Source organism: Oryx dammah, unplaced genomic scaffold (assembly GCF_014754425.2).
Source record: "Oryx dammah isolate SB20612 unplaced genomic scaffold, SCBI_Odam_1.1 HiC_scaffold_1, whole genome shotgun sequence".
NCBI classification, from domain to species: Eukaryota; Metazoa; Chordata; class Mammalia; order Artiodactyla; family Bovidae; genus Oryx; species Oryx dammah.
This window is the reverse complement of record NW_024070185.1, coordinates 64,607,004-64,626,550: the sequence shown is the minus strand read 5'-3', so window position 1 is coordinate 64,626,550 and position 19,547 is coordinate 64,607,004. Positions and strand designations below refer to the sequence as shown.

Here is a 19,547-nt window from a genome sequence, read left to right as displayed (position 1 = left end):
TGCCACTCTGAATGCCTCTGGTTCATCATCCCCTGGATGTAATTAACCCAGAGCAAACATCAGAACTGTACTTGATGGAGCTGCCTGCATTGAGTTTCAGTCTCAAAGTTCCTTTTCAGTTCAGAACATTTTTTCTTTTTAATTTACATTTTCATTGGAGGATAATTTCTTTATAACGTATTGATTTCTGCTGCACAACAATGTGAATCAGTCATAATTATACATACATATATATACACATATATATACATACATACATATATATGTATTATATATATATATCTCCCCTCGCTCTTGAGACTCCCTCCCACCCCTCATCCCACCTCTCTAGGTAACCACAGAATCACAGAGCACCAGGCTAGGCTCAAACAAATATCATATATTAATGCATATATATGGAATCTAGAAAAATAGTGTTGATGAACCTATCTGAGGGAAAGAATGGAGACACAGATGTAGAGAACGAACTTATGGACTGAGTGGGAGAAGGAGAGAGTTAAAGAGGATTTTATTCAGTACCTCCTTCTCTCACCAGTGCCTATAGTAGTTGTGGCAGCTGTTATCATCACTACTGTTGTAGCTGCGATCTCCTCTTGGTGTGTCTTTGCACTCAGAGCACAGTACAGATAGAAGCCGCCAGCAGCACTCACCCACGAAAAGCTGGCTGTTGAGCTGCAGGCGGGCGTGCCCGTCAGCTGGGGCAGGTTGGCTCTTGCGAGGGTGCTGACCCACTTGAAGGGACGCTTCTTTAACGTTCCGGTCTGCCTTCACGTGGTGCCACCGATTGTCATTAAAGGCAGTGGGAGACTGCACCGTGACCTCACAGGGCCCATTCCCCACATCAAAGGAAAAGGTTACTTCTGTTGGGGCTGGAAATAAAAATATGAGAGATGCCCTAGTTCCTTCATAGGAGAGAAAGTTTAGCCTTGAGTAGATCTGAAAAAACCACCATGACCTGCTCCTTATGAAAGAAGACATGCTAGGGATGCAGACAGATGTCAGTCTGAGTTGGTTGGGGAGGGGTTGGGGTGGAGAATAAACCTGTATCCTGGAGAAAGAAAGGTGAAGCTGATTTTAATGTATTTCTCCCCAGAGTTTACTGTTCATCCTGCTAAGCCCTAAGCAATAGAGATATTTACCTACAGAAACAAAACTAATATTTTATCTGAATTTATACATAGAAGTGATTTTATTTAAAGGTGGTTTAAACCTTTATGTAGTTTTAAAAGCACTAGGTGAATTTCAGATAGCAAGACATTAAGTTTTGTCTACATATATACAAACAATGTATTTGGTCAATTAAATCACATAATGTTGTGATTTAGTAAGAAGTTATTTGACCAGTTTGGTTTAATACCCTTTTTGCACATAGAATTAAGGCAACAAGGAACTGTACAGACTATTGTGTGTTGCAGGAATCACTGTTTCACTTTCCACTTAGTATTTAAGAAAAAATATAACTGACAAAGGAAGCATGTCAGTGTATTAGGAGTTAGGTTACCAACAAGGTTAATGTTAATTACTGAGTACCCCAGGGGCTTTGTGCAGGGTGGACAACTCACCTCGCAGCTCTAGCCTGATGAAGTCTGTGATTCCCAGGTTCTCTAAAAACACCCCTGAAGAGGCTGTGGTCTTAAAAAAGAAAGACACATCAGCACTAAGCTCTCCTCGGAACGTGGGGAAATGAAGGTATGAAGTCTCAGTATTGAAGGAAGCTGAATTCCAAAATGAATCTGTTTATAAAAAGAAAAAAAAAAAACAATGGCAATAGCAGTAAAATACAAGTAACAATTGCCTTTTATATTTCTAGCATTTTTACTGTTTGATGCATTATTTATCCATTCAAAGCATTATTTATCCATACAAGCCTTCTTATGGGAGTTCTTCTGAACATGTGGCCATGAGATGAATGTCTAAACAGTGATTCTTTTGAGGATTAAGAAAACGGACATGGCTGCAAGTGAGTGGATGGATAATCACTTTGATAAAGGCCTGCCGGGGGGTGGGGGGTTGTTCTCTTTTTTTAACTAAATTATCATAGAGTAAATTTGACTTTTTAGGGTTTTAGAGTTATATAAAGTTTACAGACTTTTACAGTTATATGAATTTTAACATATGCATGGATTTGTGTAACCATCATCAAAATCAGAATAAAGAACAGCTCCATCACCCCCAAAAAACTCTCTCCTGCTATTTCTTTATAGTTACACCCTCTACCCATCCCTCATGAACTAGTCTCTGTGTTACAGTTTTACCTTTCCCAAATAACATATAAATGGAGTCAAGCAGTATGCAATAACATAAAGCCTTTGAGATTCATTTGAGATGTTGCATGTCAACATCTATCCTTTTTTTACTGCTCTGTAGTATGGCAACCCACTCCAGTATTCTTGCCTGGAGAATCCCAGGGATGGAGGAACCTGGTGGGCTGCCGTCCATGGGGTCGCATAGAGTCGGACTGAAGCGACTTAGCAGCAACAGTAGCAGCAGTATTCCATCACGTGAATGTGCCATAGTTTATTTATCCATATTTAAGAACACTAAAGTTGTTTCCAAATTTGGTCAGTTACAAATAGAATTGCTCTAAAAATTTGCGTGGTACAGTGGTAAAAATCTGCCTGCCAATGCAGGAGACATAGGTTTGATTCCTGGGTCAGGAAGATCCCTTGGAGTAGGAAATGTCAGCCCACTCCAGTATTCTTGCCTGGAAAATTCCATGGACAGAAGAGCCTGGTGGTGGGCTATATAGTCCATGGAGTTGCAAAGAGGCAGACATGACTGGGCGACTGAGCACAACCACAAGAACAAACATTTGTGAAAGGTTTTTGTATGAGGATATGGTTTCATTTCTCTAGGGTAAATTCCCAGGAGCATGATTCCTGGGTCATATGGCAAGTATATGCTTATAAGATACTGCCAAACAGTTTTCCAGAGTGATCATACCATTTTTAATTCCCATGATCAGTGTGTAACGATATAGTTGTTTTATATCTTTACCAGCATTTTACATTGTTAGTATACATATTTTTTTTTATCTTAGCAATTCAAATTGATGTAAAGTAGTATTTCATTGTGGTTTTAATTTTCCTTCCCTAATAGATAATGATGTTGGGCATCTTCTCATGTGCTTATTTGCCACTTTATGTCCTCTTTGGTGAAGAGTGTGTTCAGCTTGGGGGGAACTGACATCTTTCTTATGTTGATCTTCCAATCCATGAACACAGTATATCTCTTCCTTTATTCAGATTTTTTGATTCTTCAGTATTTAGTCATTTATTTGGTTTACAGATTTTATACATGTTTATGTTAAACATATACCTGAGTATTATATGTTCTTTGGAGATACTGAAAATAATATTCTCTTATAGATTTTGGTTTCCAGTTTACATTGCATATATAACTGATCTGTCTGTTGTTGACACTGCATCTTGAGATCTTGTTGAGCTCACTTATAAGACCTAGTAAGGTTTTTGTTTCTGTTTTGGGTAGTACATTCCTTGATATTTTCTGCCTGTAATGCAGAAGATGTGGGTTCAGTCACTGAGATGGGAAGATCCCCTAGAGAAGGAAATGGCAACCTACTCCAGTATGCTTGCCTGGAACATTCCATAGACAGAGGAAACTGGCAGGCTACAGTTCATGATGGAATCACAGAAGAGTTGGATACAACTTAGTGACTAAACAACCAACCAACCAACCAATCAAGTGTGCATATGCAAATAGAGTTTTCTTTCTTGCTTTCCAGTCTTTTTGAACTTATTTTCTTTCTTACATTATTGCCCTGGTTAAGACAATGATAAATATTGTTGAATAAAAGTGGTGAGATTGGATATCCTAACCTTGTTCCCATCCTGAGGGGAAAAGCATTCAGTTTTATTACCAATAATTATAATACTTTTGTAATAGACACTGTCTTATTAGGCTGAAGAATTTTCTTTACACTTATTTTGCTAAGAATTTCATTATAAATGCTATTATGATATAAATTATAATTTTTAATTTGTTATTTTAGTAATTTAAATTATAATGTTTGTATTAATTGATACAGAAAAAGCATCTGGCATGATTTTTCTTCCTTTAACCATGTTAACATGGTAGATTACATTAATCAACTTCCAAATACTGAATCAGCCTTGCAGCCTGGATAAACTGCAGTTGGTGGCGGTGCATTTAAAAATACATATATCCCAGGGTTATTTGTTAATATTTTGTCAATGTTTTTTGCATTTGTGTTAGTAATAACATTGTTAGTACATATACATATATATATATTTGACTGTCTTTGTCTAGTTTCAATATCAGAACAACATTCTGCTTTAAATGTTGGAAGGAATTTCCTCTTCTACTTTCTGAAAGAAATTTTATAGATATGGAATTATTTCTTGGGTAGAATTCATCAGTGAATCAAGCTTGGTCTGGATTTTTTTGAAAAATTTAATTACAAATTCAATCCCATTAATACTATTAAGTTTATTCCAGTTGTCTCATTCATCTTAAGTGACTTTTGGTTGTTAGTGGTTTTCAAAGAACTGGTCCACTTCATATGTATAATAAATTTAATACTTGTACAGTTGTTTGTACTGTACTTTTTTATACTCTTGGTGTCAGTGGTGTCTGCAGTGTTATCCCAACACTCAATTTCCATATTGGTAATTTTTATCATTTTGGGGATAGTTTCATTAGAGGCTTAACTATTTTATTAGTATTTTAAAAGAGCATAAAAAGAATCACTTTTAATTTTTATAGATCAATATATATTCTGCTTTTAATTTAATTGATTTCTATTCTTGTCTTATCTTTCTTGTCTTTCTATTCTTTCTGCTTGTTTAAGGTTTAAGGTTTATTTTTCTCTTCTATTTCTAGTTTCTTTTGGTGAAAGCTTACCTTATTGAACAGAGATCTTTTTTATTTCATTATATAAGTACTAATTGCTACAAACATCCCTCTGACCACTGCTATCACAAAATTTAATAGTACAAATTTTGATAGTCTGTATTTTAATTTTCATTCAGTTCAAAATATATTATCAGATCTATTGAGACCTTGTCCTTGACTTGGGTGTTATTTAAGGATCTGAAGTTTAATTTCTAAATGTTTGGAGATTTTCTTGTTTTTTTTTTTTAATTATTTCTAATTTAATTTGATTGTATTAGTGAATTCATTTTATATGATTTAAATTATTTAATATTTGCTAAGGTTTGTTTTATGACACAGAATATGCTGTGTCTGGGTTAAAGATTCATGTGTATTTGAAAAGAATGCGTATTCTACTGTTGGTAGAGTATTTATAAATGTCAGTTGGATTCTGGTGTCATTCAGGTCTTCCATACCCTTACTAATTTTCCTGCTATTAGTTCCATATATTAATGAGAAAGGAGTATTAGACTCTAATTATAATTATGCATTTCTCTATCTCTCCTTTCCATCCTGTCAAATTTTGCTTTATGTATTTTGAAGCTCACTTATTTGCACACATATTTAAGATTTTTCAGTCTTCTAGTTCTTTTTTATATCTATTAATTTACTTTGCTTTCAAGTAAAAATTTTAATATAGAAACTTCAGTGTTTGTATAGTATATCTTTTGCCATCATTTTCTTTTATTATGTCATTATATTTCAATTGAACTTCTTATAGACAGTATACAGTTGTCTTAACAGTGTCTTTTATGAGTTTATTTAGACCACTTACATTAAATATACATTTTGATATGTTAGTTCTTCATTTCATTATTTTTTCCTATTTGTCCTAATTTTCATTCTTTGTTTCCCCCTTTCTGCCTTCTTTTGGATTATTTGAATACTTTTCAGTATTCTATTTGTATTCGCCTGTAGCAAATTCTTAATTGATTGTTTTAGGGATTAAAATATATATACTTACTTTCTCAGTCTGCTTAAAATCTATATTTTAACCACTTCTAAGTGATTTGTAAAAACCTTGGAAACAATTTTGACCCTTATCTATTCCTGTTCATGTTGTTGCTACTTGTATTACATCTACATAAAATAAAAGCCCTGTGAAATAGAGTTGTACTTTCAGTCCTCAGATACATTTAAAATAACTGAATAGGAAAATAACCTATTAAATTACCCAGGTATTTACCATTTCTGATGCTGATTGTTTTATCCCTGAAGTTCCAAATTTCCTTCTGATACCATTTCCTTTCTAAGAACCTCCTTTTAGAAATCCTTTTAAAGGATGTTTTCTGGTGATGAATGCTTTTAGTTTTCTTTCATTGTAGATATTTAAAACTTTTACTTTCATTCCTAAAGGATATTTTTGCTGAACACAGAATTCTCAACTGCCAATACTTTCAAAATAGAAATATTTTTCCATTTCCTCTGGCCTCCATATTTCTGATGAGAAACTTACTGTCATTTGAATTGGTGTTTTCCTATAGGCAACACATTATTATTCTCTCTGGCTGCTTTCAAAAAATTGTTCTCATTGTCTTTAGTTTTCATCAGTTTGCTTACAATATGTCTAGATGTGAATTTCTTTGAGTTTATCCTGTTTCAGATTCATTCAACTTCCCAGTTTCTCTTTTGACAAACTTGGAAAGTTTTCAGCCATTATATTTTCAAATATTTTTTCAGGACCAACACTTTTCCTCTCTTCTTCTGGAAATTCACTTACATGAATATTATATATATTTTTTATTATTAACCCACAGGTCCCTGAGACCCTATTCATTTTTTTCAGTTTTTTTTTCTTTCTCTTGCTTAGATTGGATAATTTCTGTTTATCTATCTTCAAGGCCCTTGGCTGTTTCATCTCAAATTTTCTACTTAGCCCATCCGGTGCATCTTTTAGTTCCATTGCTATACTTCTTAGTTCTAAAGTTTCCTTTTAGCTCTCCTTTATATAGCCTATTTCTTTGTTGAAACATTCTCTTTTTCTATTTGTTTCAAAAGCATTTATTATTATTCCTTACAGTTTTTGTGTAATAGTTGTTTTAAAGTCTTTATCAGTTAATTTTAACCTCTGTGTTATTGGTTATCTATTGATTACATTTTCTTATGCAAACTTCGATTTTTCCGGTTCTTTGTATGTCAAGTAATTTTGGATTATTTTCTAGATATTTACATCTAGATATTTTCTAGATATTCTAGATTATGTTCACAAACTGGGAGCTTTGTTTAAATTCAAGGAGTATGTTGATATTTTTATTTTTCAGGCCTGGTTATGATCTGCCCACACATTTCAACCTTCCCTCTGTGGTCCATGGCACCTATGGCAGTCTAGTTTTCAAAGTTTTTGCAGTACTTTTCAGATCTGCCTCACCTTTGCACCACACAGTGGCCAGTCTGAGTCCTGGGTGGTAGCTTCTTTGCTCATTCTCAATTCTTGGTCTATAATTAGGACCAGTTTGAGGCATATGTAGCTCGGAGGTAAACCCAGGACTTCATAAACAAGTTATAACTTCACTTTCTTGAACTCTTTCCTCTCTATGCTCTTCCAATACTTTCCAGTTCCCTGGGGCTCTCTCTTCATGCACACAGCCAGAAAACTAGGGCTCTATTTAGCCTGTTTTCTTGTGCTTTCCTATTTACTTCTGTTCCTGTACCTAAATCCGTTGCCAAGTGATGGGTGAACAGAGAAAGAAAACAAAAGTAACGTGAGTCTGCCATTGTTTGGGAGTCAGGGCTGCCCTGTCCAGAGCAGAAAATTCCTTTTTCAGAGCTCTGGCTCTTGCACGCTCTTGAGGCAGTTTCTGCCACTGTTGCCATGGGGTTGCCTAGGAACTGGAACCTCAGAAAACAGAGATAAGGGGGAGAGGGATGAGATTCCTGTACTCACTGACTGAAGCTCCTTGTCCCCTCCTCCAATCAGGACTAGAGGACTTCTCCTGGAACTCTCTGCATCTGTGATCCCATGGCTAAGAGATAGTGGAGGAAAGTACACGGTGAATTCTGCTTTCTGTTCCCTACTGCTGTTTGCTTTTCAGAGTCTTGAGATAACTGCTTCATGAATCCTACCTGTGCAGTATTTAAAGCCATGAGATGATGGGGAAAGACCACCAGTGGAGAATAGACAGGAAAGAGGGCAGAGAATAGAGCCTTGGGGAACCCCAACATTATCCCACTGGCGAGATGAAGAAATGTTAGGGAGAGAAGGGAAGAAAAACCAGAATTTTGTGGTATGCTGGCCACTAAGTAAAGAAAGTGACTTAAAGAAGAGGGAATCATGGGAGAATTCCAAAGTGGCTGACAGGTCAATTCAGATATTAATCAGACAATAAGAATTGGACTTAGCAATGTCAAGTTCTCATTGGTGACCTCAGTTTCTGAGAAGTGATGAAGGACAATATCTGTCTTATTCAAGAGAGACTAGAAGTAGGGAAATTAAAGATAGAACTCTTATTTTATTTCAGTTATTTAGGGGCAGTAAAAGATATGAAAGAAATTAAGTTGCAGTTGGAGGGGTAAGTGGAATTAAGAGCATCAAGTCTTCTAGTGTAAATATTCAGAACTATCAAAAGGCATTAATGCACAGGTAGGAATCAGAGATCAAATTGTCAACATCTGCTGGATCATCGAAAAAGCAAGAGAGTTCCAGAAAAACATCTATTTCTGTTTTATTGACTATGCCAAAGCCTTTGACTGTGTGGATCACAATAAACTGTGGAAAATTCTGAAAGAGGTGGGAATACCAGACCACCTGACCTGCTTTTTGAGAAACCTATATGCAGGTCAGGAAGCAACAGTTCGAACTGGACATGGAACAACAGACTCACTCCAATTAGGAAAAGGAGTACATCAAGGCTGTATATTGTCACCCTGCTTATTTAACTTCTATGCAGGGTACATCATGAGAAACGCTGGGCTGGAGGAAGCACAAGCTGGAATCAAGATTGCCGGGAGAAATATCAATAACCTCAGATATGCAGATGACATCACCCTTATGGCAGAAAGGGAAGAAGAACTAAAGAGCCTCTTGATGAAAGTGAAAGAGGAGAGTGAAAAAAATGGTTTAAAGTTCAACATTCAGAAAACTAAGATCATGGCATCTGGTCACATCACTTCATGGCAAATAGATGGGGAAACAGTGGCTGACTTTATTTTGGGGGGCTCCAAAATCACTGCAGATGGTGACTGCAGCCATGAAATTAAAAGACGCTTGTTCCTTGGAAGGAAAGTTATGACCAACCTAGACAGCATATTAAAAAGCAGAGACATTACTTTGCCAACAAGGGTCCGTCTAGTCAAGGCTATGGTTTTTCCAGTGGTCATGTATGGATGTGAGAGTTGGACTATAAAGAAAGCTGAGTGCCAAAGAATTGATGTTTTTGAACTGTGGTGTTGGAGAAGACTCTTGAGAGTCCTTTGGACTGCAAGGAGATCCTACCAGTCCGGCCTAAAGGAGAACAGTCCTGGGTGTTCATTGGAAGGACTGATGCTGAAGCTGAAGCACCAAGACTTTGGCCACCTGATGCAAAGAGCTGACTCATTGGAAAAGACCCATTATGCTGGTAAAGATTGAGGGCAGAAGGAGAAGGGGACGACAGAGGATGAGATGGTTGGATGGCATCACTTACTCAATGGACATGAGTTTGGGTAAACTCCAGGAGTTGGTGATGGACAGGGAGGCCTGGAGTGCTTTGGTCGCAAGGAGTTGGACACGACTGAGCGACTGGACTGAACTGATACTTGATGGATTCTGTCCTCTCATTTTCTCATTATTTTACCAATTTCAGGCATCTCAGCCCTCAGCAAAATGTCTTATACTTAGTAGGTACATATTAGATGCTTGCTGAACAAGTTACATGATATTTCAAATAATTCCATGAATGTTTCAGCAGAATCTGATGTAAATGTTATATGCATGCCTGTGTACTACGTCACTTCAATCATGTTTGACTCCGCAACCCTATGGACTTTAGGCAGCTAGGCTCCTCTGCCCACGGGATTAAAATTCTCCAGGCAAGAGTACTGGAGTGGGTTGTCATACCCTTTTCCAGGGGATCTTTCCAGCCCAAGGATCGAACCCATATCTCCTGCATTTGCAGGTGAGATTTTTTACTGCTAGTGCCACGTGGGAAGCCCTAAATGCTATATGAAAATAAATGCATAATCCAGAGGTAGTATTTTTTTTCAATTATATTAGCAATATACACTTATTTTATAGGTTAATACATTCCTAATGAAGTACAGATTACCAGGATAGACAGTGATTCTATGAACCCAGGCAGCTAGATTTCTCATAAAACACTGAAATACATTAGCAGGGATCAAGGCAGTTCCTCTTGCCACTACTTACTGTCCCCCGAGCAGAGCAGAGGACCCAGTGAATAAGCTGCTTCAGAATGTGGTTGCCCTGTGTCTCTCATTACAACCTGAGTAACCGGCAGGTGCTTCTTATGGGAAAGGACTACTGTGTTGCTGGTCCTAGAAAACAAACACAACCACTTTAACATCATTCTCAATAATGTACAGAAAAGTAAAAGCATTTTATTGCAGTTCAAGGGATATTAAGCTAAATTTGTAAACATGTAACAGTAGGGAAATCAAACAGCTCATCCGAACACTTACAAACATACTAATGAGGTCTTCTGATGACCAGAGACCTTTGCTCATCTTCAGGACCATAGGGAAGAAAGCAGGCAGGTCCAAAATTGTGATCATAGGAACAGACATAAAATTACATTTCAATGCAATTAAGCAGCTTATTGCTGTTTGCAATTCAGCCGTGTGTCATACTGGAATGTAAAATTTACAGAGGCAAGAGTAGTTTGCCTTGATTTAAAAAAAAAAAAAAAAGGCAAAAGACAAAAACCGAAACCATCTGACTGACAAGAAATAGGTTTTCAATTTTTGGACCTTTTTTTTTCACTAAAAGTTTCAGAAATTGCTACTGTGGCTATGAGGCATTTCCTTATTTGTTAAAGTTTTAAATTTAAAAACAAAATCAAAACAAAATACTGATTCAAAACCATGATGAAGATATGATACAAAGTATTCTTAAAATTAATAAATGGGCTAATGCATGGGAAAGTGCTTTGCCAATGATTTTCACCATCCATTCATTCAACAAACACTTATTACACATCCTCTATTAGTCACGCCCTGTGTGTTGGGGAAGTGAACAGAAAACCCATTGTCAATGTCCCCCAGAAACCTAGTGGATGTTATAAATAACAGAAATAACAATAATATCATGACTATTTGGGGACACATTAAAATCTGTGGTTCAATACAATTTAATGACTAGAACAAAAGCCAGAGGACCTGGTTGGTAAGCTGTTTGTACTGCCAATGTCCTCTCTGGACAAAGTAGAAAGGTTTCTGTAAGCTGTTCCTATTATTCATTGTATATTTCAATTACATATGTACTTCTAATTTATGGACAAATACTGGTTTGTCTATTGTTCTGTGTAGAACCTAGCAAGTTTTCATTGTTAACAATTACAAAATCATCAGTCACTAATATATATACATATACATATATATAGTAACTGTTCCAAATTATATATGTATTTATATAAGTTGAAGCATTATCAAAAATAGTGCAGGTCACCTCACAGCTTTGCTGCAAAAAAAAAAAAATCTTCTTAACTTAATAGTTAATCATTCCAGTGCTGTTAGGCATCAAAATATTCTTGTAAGTTGGAAAACTAAAAATTATTAAGATTGATATTTTATTTAAAAATTTGAGCACAGCGACTGGCAGTGCATGGGGTAAGATATGAAAAATAGGAACTAAACACCCTAAAATTGAAGAAACAAACATTAAAAATCAAATTGCTTCAAAAAATCAGACTGAATTAAGCCACATGGTTTTATCTGGGGAAATCCCTGCGACTGCTGCCGACAGAAGCACACAAGCTTCATCTAAACACAGAACACCCGACTTTGTTGGGATCACAAGCTAGAAGGTGCCACTGAATCACAGGGTGATCAGTATGGAAAGTTATTTTGTTATAAACACAGGAATAGCACACCAAATTAATTCCTGGTATTAAATATCAGTAAGTATTACAAATAAGTATTTTAATTCCCATGACTGCTATTTTGGCAGGTATCTTAGAGGAAAAATGTAAGTGTATTAGTTCTTTATTGAGAAACTTTGAATTTTAAGGAAACTTTTAAAAAAGCTATGCTAATATAGGAAAAAGGTACACTATAGTTCTGTTTTTAACACTAACAATGCATTCACAAACCTAAAAAATCTTTAAAAAATCATAATGCAAATAGTGTGTATTAAGGTAGATAATATCATAAAGTACCTTCCTGAATCTGAGAAAATGTTAAACAATTCTTACTTCAAAATCCTTTATTAGTATAGATCATTCCCAATTGTCCATGCTTTATGCAAAATATTGTAACTCATGATCAACAGCTCGTGCTCACGCTCAGTCTCACAGTTGTGCTCAACTCTGCAACGCTATGGTCACCAGACTCATTCAAAACTGCCTAATTTATGATTATATCTCACTTTTCTTGCTTTTCAATTTTTCCAAAAATTTGTAAAGATTGCATTTCTAGGCACAAAAATTTCTCACAACAGTTTTAAACATTTGTAAGAGAATTTCCAAATTCGCTTTTTTTCAGAGAGTGTAATGCTTTAGAAATTCTTGCTGTTTGCTGTTTGTCGTTAGATATTTTTGAGGTATAATAGAGCTTTAAGAACTTTGAGTTGTTGGGAAAGTTGCAGGGGAGAAATACTGTGTCAACTTTAAGTGTTATAATCATTGGGGAGAAAGAGGGACTGGTGACAGTACAGTTTTCATTATCCAGAATTACATACTTTGAAAGTTCCAAGCTCTTTATCGGGTTTTGCTGTTCTGCTGGCTCAGCCTTTTGGCTAAGTCATGCTGTATTAATTACTGAGGTATCATTAAGACTTCTTCATGTCTGGTAGGGCTGGTCTCCCCACCTTGTTTTCATCTTCAGAGTTGTTTTAAATATTTATGTACCATTCTTTTCCAAAATAAGTTTTAGAACCATTTTGTCACTACTTAAAAATAATAAACAAATGTCTACCATTTGTTTGGCATTACATGGAATCAAGAAATTTATTTGGAGGAGAGATACTTAGATTTCCTATTCGCGGCAACAGTGTGATGTCTCCATTTATTTAGGTCTTCTTGATTTTCATAATAAAGTTTTATAAAGTCTTTTTTAATCAAAGTCTTGCATATTTTTGCTATCTTTATTTCAAGATACATTACTATTTTGTTGCTTTTGCAACTGGTTTTTATAGGACTTTCTTATAACACATTCTTGATAAGAATTCAATTATTCTACGACTCAGTAAGTAGTCTTACTAAGCTCTCATTAATTTCAATAATATTTCTGTTTGTTCTCTTAGGTTTTCTTTGTTGACAACCACATTTTCTATGAGTAATATAATCTTTATTTCCTTGTTTCCAATCTTTCCAATAGCGGTTTTGAATTAACTCATATATATTTTTTAGGTTTCTATTACTCATTTCTAACCTAATTGCATTGCTATCAGAGAAACTGTCCATAGGATAGAAACTACACTAAAAGTTTTTGAATTTTGCTTTATGGAACATTGGGAAAATCAGTTTGCAGAAATGCACCACAAGTGCTTCAGAAAATTATGTGTTCTATAATTTTATGTTCCCAACAAATCAAGCTCTTAACCTAATTTGAAAATATTCTAGGTTCTTACTAATTTTTGTTCATTTGATTACCAATTACAAACAGATATTCTTATCATGGTTGATTTGTGAATTTCTTCTTTCAGTTCTGTCAAATTTTTTCTATATATATTTCTAGTTATTTTTATTGGAAGCATACATGTTTAGGATTGTTAATTTTCTCTGGTGAAATTAAGTAGTATCATTACATAGTAACAGTGATCTTAGTCCACCTAAAAAAAACCTTTAACATTTGCTGACTTTGTGATATTTAGCTGGTAATTTTTTGCTTTCAATATTTCCACTTGTACAAACAAGATGTAATATGAGATCTGGATCTAAATGGTTATTTTTGTCACATTTATTGTGCATGATTGTTCACACATTTTTATCTCAGACTTGTTGCTTTCTCTTCTTTTTCAATCTCATGCTCTATCTTCTTTTACATTAACTAAGTTTTTAAAATCCCATTTTTTCTTTCTTCCCTCTGCTGAATTGAAATAATTTTTTAAGGGTTACATAAATTTCAATATATACACTTTAAGCAACTTAATTCTAATAAATATTTAGAAAACAAGTTAAATTTCAACAACGTTTTTATTTCTAAGCAGTCTTTTAGTTCCTTTGTAAACCACAATCATCATTGTTAATAGGATCTGACTGCTTTCTTACACTTCAGCTTCAAACATATAGTCATATGTTATCAGTACATGTTTTCCACCTCTATGTTTACAATTCTTTTCCTCAATATTTCTTCCTGCTTCTGAAACCTTCCTTGTAATATCACTTTCTTTCATTCTGAAAATCATTCTTAAAAATCCCTTTTGTGTAATTTCATCTTAAAAGTTATAGGGGGAGAACATTTAGATTTCTACATTATTTTGTATTGTCAAAAATAGTCCTGGTTACATGAGGGTATTTTTTTTTTTTTTTTTTTGGAAGCCTTAATTTCAAACAATAGCAAAAACAGGATCATGAAGTTTTAAAATGCTTAAGTGTGGTAACATTGCAATAGTTAATGGGTTGACGAGTTGCTGGTATAATCGGTCAACTTAGAGACCATCACAATGAAGCAAATGGTCTCATGTGTTAATGTTAACACCATCAAAGACTCGATCAAAAAAACTTTGTCTAAGGTTTGCTGTGTTTACTGAGAAAACAAATTCTTCCTAGCAACTGTTTAAATAAATCTCACAGATGCTACAGACCTTTTTAGTGGCCTGTGATTAAAAAAATATGGCTTGCTTAAAAAAAAAAAATCCCTTTTGCGGAGTCTGCTGCTGGTAAATTTCTCCAGTGTTGTTTGTCTAGATCTTAATTTTATCCCACTTCTTAAAATATTAGCTTAGTAAACACTGTGAGTCTGACAGATATATCGCTTCTGCCCTATAAGGGGCATGCTCCACCCTCTGTGGGCTGGGCTCTGAGCTGGTCAGGGAAGGTCAGCTGTCTGGCTGTCTTTCCTTTAAAAGGTCTTCCTTTCCTTTCTCCTCCTTTAAACATTCTCTTTAGTGTTCTTTGATTCCACCTGGGTGCCTAGATATGGATTTACTTTTATTTATTTACTTTTAGCTTGGTATTTTAATATTTTCTCAATCTGGAAATTTCTCAGCTATTTTGAGTACTGCCTCTTTAATTATTATACCTCAAATCTTTTCTTCTGAAACTTTAATCACACACATTTATTCTTCTTCACATGACTCTTCAATTTCACCACTTTCTTAGGTCCCATTTTGGTTTTCTCCACTCATTTTGTGTGTCATTTAATTTACACACCTTTTCCACTAATATGTGATCCCAAAGTTTTAAACAGTAATACTGTCATTACTAATGACAATATATTCATTTCTAATATATTGATATATTTATATCAATAAAGAATATATATATTTATATCAATAAAGAATATATCAATATATTCTATATATTTCTAATATATTGATATATATGTTAGTATATGCATTTCTAAGCATTCATTTGGTTCTTTGGTAAATCATAGTTTTCTTTGTTAACAGGAAGATTCTCATGTTTGATTCCAGTTTTAATTTTTTGAGCAGCTTACATATTTCTTTTATGTTTTTAACATATCCATAATCTGAGATTTTTAGGCATTGGATCTACTCTTTGGGGTTTCTTCTGCCTCTCAACTGTGTCCTCTGGTGTTGTATAACCCTGGATTGTGAGTTCATGTTTGATAGTATTTTATTTGTAGGAATCTTGTGAGACCTGTGTGAAGGGGGAGGGCAGGTCTCCAGTGAGAATATCATGTAATCTTAGGATGAGCCATTGGTGCTGCCAACCAGTGGCCAAGTTAACCAATTTAAGGAGCATCCAAGTTATGTCAATTTGGGCACCAAATCTGTGTGAGAGCAAGTCTGTAGAAATGCGTTTTCAGGGAGATTTTTTTTTTTTCTACTCAGAGTGCTAACTAGAAGATCTGTCCTCATTCACTTTTTGGGGGTTTGTAGCCTTCTGAGACCTTCCGCTGCATGGAGAATTTTGTGTTCTCTGTATTCTCTTTCATGGACTCAAGGCCTTGTCTGGCTTCCCCTATGTGGCCATTCAAGAAATCAGCTTGAAGTTTAAGAAAGTCAGTAAACAATCCCAGGTGAGTCATGGGGTGGTCATCTTATTAACTGACTTAACTTTAAGAAGTCTTATATTTCACTTTCAGTGAATGGGAAACATTCATTCCTACCTATTTTGTCTTAGTAGAAAAATAGAACAGACATGCTTAGTTATTTACCGGTAAACACAAATAGCTACCTAATATTTTAGGCTTCTGATTAATGACACTATACACATCACAGCTTATACTTTTAAGTTGCTAGGGCATACTTTAATTTATTCTCTTTATTGTACTGTCATGTCCAATGTCTGCCTAAGGTACATAGTTTAAGCAACAAAAAAATTACAGTTTGCACAGGGAAATTATATGGAAATCACCATTCATTCCGGTCAGCATCACAGTTGCAGTAATATTGAGAATCAATGCAGTTCCCCTCTAATCCACAAGTACATTTTTGAGCATCAGGCTGAGAACCTCCCCAGTAAGTGTGTGTTTCATTGGTTCTTCCAACCCACCAGCTCACTGGGGTTCCATCTGAAAGACAAGTATGAGAAAGGTGACACCTACTTTGACCCCCACTAACCTGCCTCCCCAAAATAGTTCCTTTACTCCTCTTTATTTAAAGCATAGAGAGACTCTTTTAGAAGTATATTTTATATTTTAACTCTGCAACAGGATCATCTTCAGGAGGACTCCCAACTATTTAAAAATATATACTTTAATGTCAAGTCACATCATCATTAACCATTTTTTTTCTTTTATCAGAAAAATGAGCAAATTGTCCCTAAATCATTCAAGTATGATGTTTACATATTTCTCTTGAGGACTCCAATTACATCATTTCTGCAGAAATAATGTTCAAGAAAGAATTGTCATAAAAATAGAAACCAGAGTAATTTATACATTGAATCTAAAATCTGTTTGCGATCCTATTAATAAAATGTGATTAAAATGTTTCATGTTATGCAAAGTAGAGAATTCTTTCACTTTATGTATTAGCTAAAAACACTGGCACTTCCTAGCATATCTTTAAAGTTTCTTGGGGATACGTACTTATACTAAATGGGTTACTCTGTTTGGAAACTAAAGAAATGGCACTAATCAGCCTTCCTCATGCCTGAAGTGAGTCTTCGGTTTGGACAAATCCGAGACAACTACAGAGTGGATCTTCAGCAAAACCCACTCCTCAGTACAATGCATAAGTGACAGGAGCAGAGGCTGCCTCAGCTCTGCAAGACTGCTTATTTATGCTGAAGATGCTGCCGAAGCCCCACTGTGGGATTATAGAGCACCTGGAGGAGGACGTTCAGAAAAGGTGGAGCACACAGGAAGGTGGAAAGGAAACAGTCCCTAGTAAACAGAGATTCAGGGCACGGGGGGAGCAGAGAATGGAAGGGACATTAAATCTGTAAAGATGCCTGTTTTTCACACTCTTAAGTTGTCCCCATCAGGCCCCCATCAAGAATCTGTAGCAGCTTCTTTGCAACTTACAGTCGCCACTGCTCATTATGGCTCCCTATTCAATAAGACTTTTGCTTCTGCTGACAACCTCCTAGCTTGTAAACACATAGACTGCATTCATTACCATGCATTGCAGGCCCAGTGGGTGCAATGTGAGCCAAGAAATAATATCAACCATCATTTTTTTTAATGTGTTGAAAACATCTCTAGGGGGTGGAAGATCTTTTCAGCTTAATATTTAATAAATATTTAATAGGTATTTTTCAAAATTCCATCTTAAAAATGTAATTATTCAACATCTTCTTTCATTGATTGAAGAGCAAAGAAATCATTATATGCAAATGCACAACTGTGTTTACATTTTTCTCACTAAAATGAGAACCATTAAGGGTTCTTAAAGGTACAAAATGTATGTGGCTCCATTCAAAATTCCTTTGAGTAACCTAGAGAATTTGCATAAGAAAGCATTAGGAATAACATGAAGAAGAATTAGAGGCTGAAATGAAAAGGAACAGGAAAGAGAGCAATGACCAGGGTTCACGGCTCCACGTTCTCAATTATTTTAGCCTGTGGGTCACTGTCTTCGCTACGTTCCTCAATGAACTTAAGCATTCATAGTATGGTGATAGAATGGTTTCCTAAAGTCAACACAGTCACACAACTTCCGCTTTAGCCACCTGTAATCATATCCCCGAAACTATCTCTAACACAGAGACCTTAAAGATGCTGAAGGAAAAATGTTTCAGGACCCAAGCAAGATCCTAGGCTCACTGCTCCTCCCCAGCCCTCTTGGAAATCAAAATCAACACAAGGGCTGCTGCACTGAGAACCCTGGCTTGTTATATCTCCTCTCAAGAAGACCACCACCACTCAGTCTCCTGATAACTTCTGAGAATATGAGGGTCTTGAGATAAGGCTGAAATTTGACTGATGGCCCCCAATCTGTCCTATAAAATTCCTAAGCTACTTGCTTCCCATACTGCAGTCCCCTTGTGCTGTTTCACATTGCAGCCATCTAAGGAGGGACCCCAGTTCAGTGTAAAGAATCTGCTTGCAATGCAGGAGATGTGGGTTTGATCCCTGGGTTGGGAAGATCCCCTAAAGAAAGAAATGGTAACCCGCTTCACTCTTCTTGCCTGGGAAAACCCATGGACAGAGGAGCCTGGGGAGCTACAGTCTGTGGGGTTGCAAAGAGTTAGACAAGACTTAACAACTAAACAGCAGCAATGAGGGACCCAGGCTTTGTTGTTTTCACTCCTTCCACACAAGTGTAATATTAAAGCTCTGCATGCTCATTTGTGTCTATTGATAATACTGAACAAACTAGTGCAAAAATTTTAAGGTGTATCAGGCTACACTATTTGCTTGCCTCATCTCAACCTTAATTAAGCACATCTGGAAATATGTAGGTCTGCAGTGAATTTGTTAAATTAAGTTTGTACTAAAAATTCTCCAGCAGCAGCATATAAGAAATGCAAATAACTTGAGCATGTATATTTCATGAAGTCCTTTATTTTGCTTCTTTAGTAGGTGTTTATCAAGTTTATAAGTCTTTTCTCTTTCCATCTTTTCCCCTAGCCTCAATTAAATACACATTTAAATACCTGTTGGTGGTGGTGGTGGTGATGCTATTTTATGTATTTATATCAAAGGGCTAACAATTGAGTAACCACATGCAAATAGACTCTGGCCTTCCAGATGGGAATCCTTTGGTGATCTCGGTCATGTCCAGGTTCTGGAATAGACCATCTGCTTCTGTGTATGAGTTTGCTCCCTGACTCACTGGGTGGCTTTGTTTTATGGCTTTGTTAGTGGTTGGTTTCAATGCTACTCTGTCTTTGCCTTGTTTTCCCTGGTTAGAGAACCCATGAACAATACTCTCCTGGAGGCAGCTTTCTCATTCTTCTGGGAAC

At 35.8% G+C, this 19,547-nt stretch overlaps 1 protein-coding gene across 1 annotated transcript in view; it reads right to left on the bottom strand.

Moving 5' to 3' along the window:
- Window positions 1-19,547, bottom strand: part of LOC120862929 (contactin-associated protein-like 3) — a 232,277-nt gene that overhangs the window by 32,617 nt on the left and 180,113 nt on the right. Inside the window, exons 14-17 of the mRNA XM_040239100.1 lie at window positions 16,551-16,707; window positions 10,259-10,386; window positions 1,563-1,733; window positions 651-869 (exon numbers count right to left, since the gene is read on the bottom strand). Of these exons, the coding sequence (XP_040095034.1) occupies window positions 651-869; window positions 1,563-1,733; window positions 10,259-10,386; window positions 16,551-16,707 (675 nt within the window). The remainder of the gene's footprint in view (window positions 1-650; window positions 870-1,562; window positions 1,734-10,258; window positions 10,387-16,550; window positions 16,708-19,547) is intronic.